Consider the following 12,457-nt stretch of genomic DNA (forward strand, 5'->3'; position numbering starts at 1 on the left):
AGAAGGTTAAATGATGAATAAGAATTTTTTTGATGACTGTGATTCTACAATAATTTTCAAACATTACAATTCTTTTGTCATGATGGTTTTCACAGCTTGTGCACTGTACATAGATTGAGAATATTTAACACGAGAAAGCAAAGTTTAGCAAATGTCTGTCAGCAAGTTCTTATTTCTATTGTTCTGCATATTTTTACAGGTACATGTATTGGACAGACTGGGGTGAAATACCAAGAATTGAACGAGCCGGCATGGATGGCAGCAGTCGCTCTGTCATTGTGGACTCTGATATTTACTGGCCAAATGGACTGACAATTGATATCGAGGAACAGAAACTTTACTGGGCGGATGCAAAGTTGAGTTTTATTCATAGATCCAACTTGGATGGCTCTTTCAGGTAATTTTATTGAAATATTTGACTTCCTTTCATCACTGAAGATTACGGAGCAGTTGTTTAATGGAAAATAAGTGCAATTAATTTACTGGGATAGCTCATTGAGGGTTTATTACTGTACTCTGAATAACATAATCGTAATCTCTGACTTTTCAATTGAATCGACAATGTGGTACTATTGATGGTGTTCGCAGTGTGCCTGTTACCCTTCCTCTTCTAGGCAATAGAGGTCACAGGTTTGGGAGGTCTTGAAGGAGCCATGGTGAGTAGCTGCAGTACATTTTGTAGATTGTATATGCTGCAGCCAACAATGCGCTGGTGGTGGAGGGAGTGAATGTATAAGGTGTTGGGTGGAGTGCCAGTCAAGTGGGCTGCTCTGCCCTGGACTGTGTTAGGCTTCTAAGAGTTGCACTCATCCAGACGTATTGGAAAGTATTCCATCAGATTCCTGATTTGTTAGTTGTAGGTGGTGGAAAGGCTTTGAGGAGTCAGGAGGTGAGTTATTCTAGAATACCCAGCCTCTGATCTACTCTTGTGGCCAGTATTAATGTGTCTGGTGTTATGATCTTGACTGAGACCAGTAATTTAAAAAAAAATCTCAAATTCTAAGTTATTAACTGAAAGGATCGCACCACAAAATTTCACATTTTAACAAGAAAAATTACTGAACAAGAGTAAAACAATGCAAGTATATTCTGTAAATACTTGTACTTTAAACCTGAAAATTGCAACAAAACACTCTCCATTCTACTTTTATTTCCACCTAAGTTCCTATATACTTTACAAGATCTTAAGTGTTCCTTCACTTCTCCTTGGGCCAAACTAAGGTGTGCCAATGTTCTCAGGAATTCACTTTGATTCTCCTCAGTATTCCCGCTATGTGAAATTTCATGGGATCCTTCCACCAGCTCCAGTTAGCCAGTTCTCCTTCACCACCTCACAATTGTGGACTCCCCAGCTTAAGCACAGGCTCACTGCATTCTTGCTTCATGATTTCAAATCAGAACCACCCCTGTTGCTACTGGTTCCAGTATCTTTGGTAGATCCTCTTTTCCAACTCCTCTAAACTGTTCCAGAACAAGACATCATCTAACTATTTCTGTGAGAAATCACACAGAAAACCCAAAAGCACTGCAGTCCATCCATACAACAATGTGGCATGGCTGGGATATCCAATTCCTAAACCTTTTGTTCTGGGAAACAATAGGAATAATTTAAATCCCCATTGAGAAAGCTGTAGACATTCCGTCTCCACCAAATAGCTCAGAGAAGTAGCCTATAGTTTAGTTTGTAATATAGCCCAGAATGACCTTTCTAAAATAAATATAGGCTACCCTTTGATTTAAATTACTTTAGGTCTGTTTTCCAGTTTTTGAAACCAAGTGTCTTAATTCATCATACATTTTTTTTTTAAATCCCCAAAATAATAATTATACTCCTAAAATGAATCATGAAATTAGATTAAATATGCTTAACACTGGTCCAGTTAGGTTTTAGTTGGTCAAGACTCCCAGGATGCCGATGATGGAGGATTAGACAATTGTAATGCAATTGATTGTCAAGGGGAAAATTGTCTCTCTCTGAATGGAGTTGGTAATTGCCTGGCACATGTGTGTTCCAATATTACTTGCCACTTTTTAGCCTAAGACTGAATGATGTCCAGCTCTTGCAGCAAGCGGGCACAGACTGTTTCAGTATCTGAGGAGTTTGAATCGTGCTGAACACTCTGCAGTCTTCAGCACAAGTTCTCACCATCTGAGCTTATGATGGAGTCATTGATGAAGATGTTGATGATAATTGAGATTAGGACATTACCCTGAGGAGTTCCTGCAGCAATGTCTGAGGCAGAGGTTATTGGCCCCAACAACTACAATCATCTTCCATTGTGCTCGGTATGGCTCCGACCAGTGGAGAGAGTTTCCCCCCAACTCCCATTGACACCTGTTTTACTAGGGCAACTTGATTCCATGCTCAAAGGCAATCACTCTGACCCCATGTAAAGCTACGCTATCAGAGACTCCGTTAATGAACACACCAGATTTATTAATAAGAATTGTTCCGCAGCCACATAGCTACAACTTGCTCCCTCTTATGTTTCTTGCCCAAGAGGGTTCCACCCCATGGGACAATTTCCTACTCTAAGTCCCCATTGGTCTCCCAGACCAAGTGATCCTTACTGTGCTGTGTTGCTCTTAAAGGAACAATCACTACACTCCACCTCTGGAATTCAGCTCTTTTTTTCCGACCATGTTTGGATTAAAGCTGTTATTAGATCTGGAGGTGAGATGCCCTGACAGAACCCAAATTGAGCATCAGTGAGCAGGTGAAAAATGCATATGAGATAAAGTACTCCAGATGCTGGAAATTTGAATTAAAATAAAATTCTCAGAATCTGTGGAGCAGGAAACCAAGTTAACACGTTGGATGGGATTTTGAAGCCCCTCTCATCCCGAAAATGTAAAATCCCGTCCGAGGTCAATGGACCTTCACATTGTCCTCCCCTCGCCCGCTCTGATCCCCGGGACGGGCGAGATGATAGAATTCCGGTCTTTAAGTCAGAATCCAGTAAAGCGAGTAAGTGCCACTCGGAAGCACTATCAATAGCATCTTGCATCACTTGCTGCTGATCAAGAATAGACTGATGGGACTATAATTGGCCAGATTAGATTTTCCCTTTTTTTGACCAGGACATCCCTAAGCAATTTTCCGGTTTTTCAAGTAGGTGCAGTGCTGTAAAATACTGGGATCAGCTTTGTAATTGATACAGCCAGATCTGGAGCGCATGTTTTCAGCGTTAAAACTGGTATGTTGTCAGGGCCTTTGCTGTATCGAGGGTGTTCAGCCATTTCTTGATATCACATTGCGTGAATCAAATTGGCTGAAGACTGTCATGATGAGGACTATCCACGCAGCGCTTCTGGCTCGAATTGGTTGTGCAAATTTCAGCCTAATTTTTTGTATGGAGATCTGCCATCTTTGAGGATGCTCAGCTTGGCTTCTGCCAAGACAACCTGGCTACAAACCTCATGAAATCCATGGTCCAAACATGGATAAAAAGCTGATTCCAGAGCTAAATTGAGTGACTACTTGTTCGGCAAGCATTTGGTCCTGTATAGGTTCACCAGGCATACCTAAAAATGAATTGCTGCTTTTTGGCATGCTCTTTTATGTTCCTCATTGAAATAGAGTTAATCTGTTGACTTTATGGTAATGTTAGAGTGAAATGCAAGGCCATAATGTAACAATGGTTGAGTACAATTCTGCTTATGGCCTACAACACCTCCACTGTCAGATCTGTTCTGACCTTGAGCATTGCTGCAGCTTGTGTTTGAATAAAATCTCGTTATCCCATCTCTTTATCTCCACTCTTGAGGCACAAAAATGTGCCAGGGTCAGACAGTTTGTCCAATTTCTCTTTGCATTGAGTAGAGTTGAATACATTTTGACCTTGGTCTAAGTCACTGTGAATTGGTACACACACCCTTCCAAAACACAGTAATTAACTTTTTATTAATCAATGGTCCGACTTCTAGTCTGGTCCTGCTGTGGTCACCAATTTTAGATAGTCTAATTGTAAATACTGATTTAATTTCGGTCAATCCAAATACCAGCAATTGTGATGGCTTAATAAATCTATTTATGTTCAAACAAGACTTAACCAATTAAGGCCAAACATAACTTGTAGACTAGTAAATTTTAGAAAGCTTATTGAAGAAAAGGCATACTTCAACTCGGGAGAATGATTTTTACAGCTTCAGCTAGTTGTGCAGTCCATTGAAGTGTAGGTCATGTTCACCATCTAAGGTCTCTGATCTCAATCTTGCACCTTGTTGCTGAGACTGGCATATGGTTTGTACACCGGAGTTTTCAAACTCTAGCTGGCAATGAAATATTAGAGAACCCCTGTACTTGACTCCGTATGGCCATCGTACCATGGTAGAGTCAGGCTATTGTTGATTTAATGATTGGCTGTTCTGAAGTAAATTTGAATGACTTCCACTTGTACCGGAGACTATCTGGCCTCTGTAATTCTAACAGAAGTACAATGGTGTTAATTATCACTGCTTCTTAATCTGATTTTGAACAACTCTTCACTCATTATGCTGGCGTCTTGCAAGGCTATTATGTAATGTCTCACAGACCTTCGTAATTTCAACTGAAGGTTTACTTTCTCATGAGAGAAAGATATAAAACTTATACAATGATTATGCATTAATAATTAAATGAAAACCCAGTCTTTCTGATTCTCAATTACATTGATTCGTTGATTAGAATTCTATCAAGATTCATTACTTTTATAATCATCTATTTCATGACAGATCACTGTTCAATACTACAGTTTGATTAATGCAAGTTTTATAAATACAGGTTGCAAAATGGGTTGTTGGTATTATAATGGTCTCCTTGACCTTGTGGGTTATTATGGTGAATTTTGTATAAAAATAGTCAACTTGAACTAAAATCTAACTACCCCAAATCTGAAGAGTGAGCAATATGCCAGACCATGAGCTTCCTAATTGTGGTTGAATACATTTCTGCTGCTGATGGCCCGCAGCACCTCATAGTGCCCAGTTTTAAATTAATAGGTCTTCTCTGGGTCTAAAATAAAAGCAAAATATTGTGGATGTCAGAGATCTGAAATAAAAACAGAAACTGCTCGAAAAACTCAGCATTTCTGGCAGCATCTGTGAAGAGAGAAACTGAGTTAACGTTTTGAGTCCAATGTGACTCTTCTTCGGAACAGAATGAGTCATATTAGACTCAATGCTAACTCTTTTTCTCTCACCCCAGATGTTGCCAGACCTGCTGGGTTTTTCCAACATTTTCTGAATATATTGCTGTTCTGAATCAATCTCATTTACAATGATGATAATGTCACACAACACCTCGGTGTGAGGATGGGACTTCAACTCTGCAAGAACTGTGTGGTGGTCACTCCTATCAATTCTGTCATGCGCGGACCAATAATCTTCAACATCTGTGGATGGTAAAAATAATTTCAGGATTCTGTGAAATTTAGCTGGTAGACTGTTGGTGTGCACCTGTGTTTCCAGCCACAACTCTCGACTAGACCCTGCCAAGGCTTCAAGCAAAGACCAGGTGTTTTAATCACAGGAAGGGAAAGTGCAGACTTCCTTAGTAGCATGGAATGTTAGATCCTGATTTTTAATATTAAATATTGGTTAAGACCTGAATCAGGCACTTGCCTTCCTGCTCCACCCACCTAGCCACTTGTCTGATGCTGTCTTGTAACTTGTGGAGAAAATTAAATATTGCTCATAATTCTTTTTTAAAATCTAGTACCGGTTTATACATAACGAGTTAATTACTGACTATACTGTTTGAGGAGGAAATATAAATACCATTAATATCTAAGACCAATCCTAAAATCATGGCAAAGTTAATGATACGTGAGTCTGAAAAATCATTAAATTACTTACTTGGAATATTTGATATTTTTGTAGTCAAGGAAACATACATACAGACCAATGAGTGCTAGACCTTTTGGTGAGATTGAGGTATGGATGCTTACTTCCTACCCCCAGACATATTTTCTTTCAGATTACATTATAAATTAATTACCCTACATCGATCACAGTGTCCTGATAGCACTTGATTTTTCTTTTAGTATGCTGTGGTAATATTCCGGAATCTGTTACTTGTTATAAACATGCACCAAATAAATTCTCTTAAAAGTAATTTGGCGGCTGTAACGTCCTATTTACGCTTTACAAGCTCCATGTATTCATTGCAGTATTTACATTTGAGGCAAGTAATATTTTCCTTAATTATTCCAGACATTAGTTGAATTGCTTCATGCAGCGTTCAGCTGGCTTACTGTGGCTAGAGTCTGAAGTGAGCAGGGAGGCTATGTCTGCTTTGCCCTTTGCGAGTATTGGCTTGCGGAAGACAATGGAAGTTGTTTCTTTTACCCCAAACGGGTAGGCCTGTTTTAAATGCTGACGTACACGAATCTTCTGATCAGCATGCTTTATTACTGCCGCTGGGGTCAGACAAACAAGGGCAGGAGTGGTGCAATGTTTTGATCAGCTCTGCTATACAACCAGTGCCTTTGAAAGCCTCTTCAAAGGCTATATTTTGTTGTATTGTAGTGGCTTTGGAATAAAGACTGTAAAATGGATTGTTGGGAGCTTTTTTTTTTCACGTTCTGTGCAAATATTTGTTTTTTATTTCAAATTATAATGAAAAGGTGAACTCAGTGAAGAGTAAGCAAGTGGGATAGCCTTACTTGAAGTTACTGTGTTCGATAGATGAAGTGTCCCCAGATCAATGTCCTGATCTGTATATCCTGCTTAAAATAAAACTATAAAATTCAGTAAAATGGATAGTGCGTCAATTTCTGTTTTCATGTGACCCCTCAAATTGGATGCCGACTGTGCTAAAGCTACACAAGAGAGTTTCCTTCAGGCAAGTACGTCAGGCAGCAGACTGCAAACAGCATGAAAACCATGCAATTAAAACTATTAGTTGTAACAACATATTGGTACACTTACACAAATTGCTGCCATATGTTAAAAGAACTACAGAGTTTATCTCGGCATTAAAAAGCATTAGTAAAATTGTTTTGAATTTGAGCTTGACAGACCATATCATGAACACACAAGATTTTTTAAAAAAGTCAATAAAGTATCTGACACGCACATATAACTCATCACGATGTCTGAATCCCTGAATCAGACTACTGAGAAATCTACTTCTGTAGCATGATGGATGTTGAATGTTTGTTCTCTCCACGTAGGGTAACATCCCTCTCTAAATGCGGAGGTTTTAACCATGTGTTGGCAGGTTCGAAAGACCCCCAAGTATATTCATAGGTATTGTTGAAGTTCACTTTGCTAAAGCCATGCAGCGCACCAGTTCAAAGCAATGTTGAGCTTTCCACTGCTTGGCCAGCTAGGATCACCCTACCCTTAACAAAATTATCTTCTTGGGTTCTCTGCAGCCCAGCAGAAAGAATCTCAACCAACCCTACCCCCCACCCTGCCTCTGCAGTCTTACCTCGGCGGATTTCACAAATAAGCAAAACAGACCTGCCAGTTATCAACAATGCCCTGGAGTATTGCAGACCACTCTGGCTCCAAAGCCTGATTGGAAAATCTCCCGTAGAGAATTGACTGGTGGATACGGGTTCTAAAGGGGCCAGCCAGTTTGCAGTTTATTAAACCTCAGCCCTATCCATGGAATTTGCTGTAGTTGATCTATTGTTCTGTCTGTTTTCACATGTAAAATGGCTGCTAAGGTGTGCCGTTTATGGAAGTCTATTTAAAGAGTGTTATGGGAAGATTTGTAGCAGGATTTTGAGGCTATCCTGTTACTTTTGTTTGTTTCCTTGCTGGTTTCGCTTAGTTGAAATTGTGGCAAGTGTTCTTTCCAACATTCCCTCTAATTTCCTTTTGATGTGTCAGGGTGATATATTCAAGTGCCGGGCCCCTAATTTTTTTTGTGGGGCTGACCTATGCACAGCTTGTGTGAGGACTTCCAGCTTGCTGAGGAGTTGTAGAGCTCACGGGGAACATCAGTTCTTGCACTGTCATTTATTTTGAGGTGCTCGTAAAATGGGGACAGTGGATTGACCAATGAAATCCCCACTTCATTTAAAGCTTTCGGATAACACAGCGAAGGAGAAATTGAGTTGAACTTGTATTTAACTTTGTAAATTCAGTGCAACTTTTTGGGTCAACTGATGTATCATCTGCATTGTCACTTTCAACGAACCAGTGTCATAAATTGGAACAGCCTGTGGTAGTAACGGTCACTTATGTCTTTACAGTATCTTAACTTGCCTCCTTGCTGGTATTCTAAAATACTATTAACTGGATATCCCATCCTAGCTCTTTAACCTCTGTTTACTTTCCCAGCATTTATTGGACTTGTTTTTGCCAAACACTATCAGTCTATGTAAAGACTGATATATGAACACATCAAAAATATTGGTAAGCTTTGTACAGTTACCAACATTTTTGTCCCCATTGACAGGAAGATACTTTCAAATAGATGTATCCCTTTAAGTTAGGGTCACATGGTTTTTAATTGAGCTCATATCGACAATATCCTGTGGGTCACCATTGGCCAGAAACTTAATTGGACCTGACATATAAATACTTTAACTACATATTGTTAGTTGCTGGGAATTATGTAGCAAGTAACTCGCCTTGTGACTCCCCAAAGCCTTTCCACAATCTACAAGGTCCAAGTCAGGAGTGTGATGCAATACTCTCCCCTTGCCTGGATGAGTGCAACTCCAACAGCACTCAAGAAGTTCAACATCATCCAGGATAAAGCAGCCAGCTTGATTGGTATCCCATACACCATCTTAAACATTCACTCCCTCCACCACTGATGCAGAGTGGCTGCAGTGTATACCAAGGATAGATTACAGGTGGTAATGAACCATCTGCATGTTCCTCTCCAAGCCATATATTATTATGACTTGGAAGTGTATCGTTGTTAGCATTGTTGGGTCAAACTACTGGAACTCAAAAATGGCATTAAGGAAGTACCTTCACCACATGGAGTACAGCACTCCAAGGAGGTGGCTCTCTACCAGCTGCTTAAGGGAAATGAAGAATGGGCATTAAATGCTGACCTTTCTAGGGATTTCCATATCCTATGAATGAATTACACAAACTTATCATTCCCACCTTGCATACATTTTTTCATTTTCCAACCTCCATCCCATCCTTGGTGATTCCCCCAACGTCAGACCAGACACGGACTGAGATCCGGGCCACAAAAGTCTGGGGTCAGCAAGTTAACATCAGATTTTAATAATGCACCATTTACTAATGGAGGTCCAGTTGGAAAATATATCTGTATTGTTGTCCAGATGCTGTACACTATGTCAGTCATGTAACCAAACAGTGCTTTCATTGCAGTGCAATTTAAATTAAATAGCACTCAAAATCCGAGGATAGGGAGACTCCAATAATTAAAACTATAGGCTACCGCTTATCTATTTTCTGTAGAAGCCTGATTAAATTGTAAATTTTGCATTTCAGCATGATGGAGCAGGTCGTACTGAATAAAATACATAAGCTCATTTTGGAAATGTAGGAGTGGTGTGATTTGAACAAAGAAAATTGGGTGTTAAAGTGTCCCCTATTTTGACTGAGAGAGGGAATTCAGTAATTTGCAGAATGCAGTCACAATACAACTGATGTTGCTGACTCGGGTGGAGTGGAATGAAATTCAGCTCACTATTGGATATCAGCGAGCGACCAGGGAGTCTCCCCAGACAACCAGTCAGCCTATTTAATTATAGTTAGTATGAGCCATTTTTAAAAGCCCTTTTACTGTGCCTAACTAAAATTACTTTTTAGCAGCCTAGGGCGGCACAATGGCTAGTACTGCTGCCACACAGCGCCAGGGACCTGGGTTCGATTCTTGGCTTGGGTCACTGTCTGTCTGTGTGGAGTCTGCACGTTCTCCCCATGTCTGCGTGGGTTTCCTCCGGGTGCCCCGGTTTCCTCCCACAGCCTGAAAGATGTGCGGGTTAGGTGCACTGGCCATGCTAAATTCTCCCTCAGTCTATCCGAACAGGAGTCGGAGCATGGCGACTAGGGGATTTTCACAGTAACTTCATTGCAGTGTTAATGTAAGCCCACCTGTGACAATAATAAATAAACTTCTCTTTAATGAAAACACGAATGCTAGAAGTATATAACAGATCCACAAGTACGTATCAGTATTGGCTGTACACCCATTCTATTTGCATGTCCTGGCGAATCTGCTACATATTTCCAGCAATTATATTTTTAATTAAAGAGCATTTCTAGGCTTTCTGGTTAGTGCAGTAAATATAATTTTGAAATGAGTTTAAGATAAATGATAACAGAAGATGCTGAAAAATCTCAGCAGGTCTGACGGCATATGTGGAGAAAGAACCAAACTCCTGTTTAGAATCTGGGTGATTCTTTGTCAGAGCAGTAATTTGCTTTTATTTTATATTAAGATAATGATAGTTGAACGTACAATATATTATAGTTGTATGAGGTCATGGACAACACATGAAATTGTTCATAGACAACCACCGTTTCAGTGCATTCTACTCCTCTTGATCCCACTACCTGTACTCCGAAATGAATTGTGTCAAATCTTGTGTGTTGGCTGGGCGTCTTCCTTGTGGAAATATACTAATCCACAAAGCTAATGGGGAGCAAAATTCAGTATCTTGCGTGTTTTACACATCTGACAATATGCTACCTGGTAGTTTAGTTAAGGGCTAGACTTTTCTCCATCTTTCTACTTGATTTTAACATGACTGGAAGAAGAAAATGAGGCTGTGACCTGAGCTACGTCATCCCTGCCTTTAACAATGGCCCAGATGTGTTTTTATCTGTGCCTTTTAAGTGAGGTGAAGAGCCAGAAAAGCCCAAATACTAATGGTTGTGCCTAAAATGGATTTAAATGCTGTATGACCTTAACTGTCATTGTCAACCTATTCTGCCTGTGTCTATGCATCGTGAAGGAAGGCCGTAAATAAGGGTATTCTGGTTTCTAGGCAACAGCCTGAGTGGAAACACATTTCAAAGGAAACTTCACAATCTTTAGTTTAAATCACTATGTTACTTCATAGTAATCATTCTGAGTAATTTTATTTGTGTCATCATCAAAACCTTGCTGGGCTCAGTATCCTGCTGAACTCTGAGACTTCAATTCTTTAAACCCAGAAATGTGTCATCAGAGGAGGCTGCTGGAGTGCTAATATTAACACCGCCATCTTTGTGATGTGGGAGACTCCTGTTGCTGGTCGCATAGTTAAATGTTGAGTGTGAACAGGATTTAACTTGTGATGTCCATATGCCAGTTGGCGTTCACTATTTGGCTCACACTTATGGAATAGTCACTTTAGCTACATACCAGCATTGACAACTTCAGATGTCTTGGGCTGGGATTGATGGGCAATAATGTTCCTTTCTCAACATTAGAAATCAATAAGCATTTTGAAGAAGCTGCTGATAAGAGGACATAAATGGCTTTGTGAATTTGAAATGTAATTTATGTTAGCCTTTTTGCAATGCTTTTAAAAAGAATTGTATGTCCTTTTGAGTAGTTCAATATGGAGGAGGAAGAATGTAGAACTATGTTCAAAGAAAAATTGGCAGAAATTTGAATGTAACATGGATGACTTAATTTTTAGTATATAACTGCTGCCCCTGCCTTACTGGACAGAAAGGTTGAGGTTTTATATACAGTATGTTTTGTGGGTTTTATTCATGTGTGAATATGTATATTTTATATGCGCTTGGTTTGCTCTACAATTTTTGGCTCGGAGTTAGTGCCTCCATACTATAGATTAAAATTCCAGACTTTTATTTAGAGAACAGATAATGTCAGCAGCAATTATTATTTAATTTTTGCAGCTGCAGTGAACTTTTTATTGGCCTGCACAAGCCACTTTCAAAACCTTCAAAGAGATTTCATGGAATGCACCTCACATCCACAGTATTTGAGAGTGCCATCAAAACAATAAGTTACAGATGATGTATTTCTGATTTTTTTTAAAAATTGCAACATTTGGTGATTGTTCTTTTCCCAGCAGATGTTGAAAAAAATACATGTTACACTTTGCCTCAGTGGTGACACCTTACCTTTGATTTGGAAGGTCATAGTTCAACACCCCTCTCCAGGACTTGAGCATGTCATTATGGCTCGACACTTCAATGTGGTACTGAGGAGATGCTGCACCATCGGAGGTGCTGCAGGCTTCCAGATGCCCTGTTCACTCATTAGATGTAAAAGATTCCATGATACCTTCATGGAGGAGCAGGAGAGCTCTCCCAGTGTCTGACCGATATTTATCTCTCAGCCAACACTGAAACAAATTGTGCAATAATTTATATCATTGATTGTGAGAAAGCTTACTGTGCACAGATTGACTGCTGCATTTCCCTACAAGACAACGGTAGCTACAGTAAAATAAAATAAGTCAGTGGGCATGATTCTCCAACAGTTCATGCCAGTGGGATTTTCCCATTCCGCTGTAGTGAATGGAGATTTGGTTGAGCACCAAATTCTCCATGCTCCCTGGTGGTGGGACGT

At 39.8% G+C, this 12,457-nt stretch overlaps 1 protein-coding gene across 2 annotated transcripts in view; it reads left to right on the top strand.

Moving 5' to 3' along the window:
- LOC144498874 (low-density lipoprotein receptor-related protein 5-like) overlaps nt 1-12,457 on the top strand; it is a 172,970-nt gene that overhangs the window by 55,233 nt on the left and 105,280 nt on the right. For both annotated transcript variants that reach the window (XM_078220687.1, XM_078220686.1), the window contains exon 3: nt 200-397. In XM_078220687.1, the coding sequence (XP_078076813.1) occupies nt 200-397 (198 nt within the window). The remainder of the gene's footprint in view (nt 1-199; nt 398-12,457) is intronic.

The sequence above is a fragment of the Mustelus asterias genome, chromosome 9 (genome assembly GCF_964213995.1).
Source record: "Mustelus asterias chromosome 9, sMusAst1.hap1.1, whole genome shotgun sequence".
Lineage (NCBI taxonomy): Eukaryota > Metazoa > Chordata > Chondrichthyes > Carcharhiniformes > Triakidae > Mustelus > Mustelus asterias.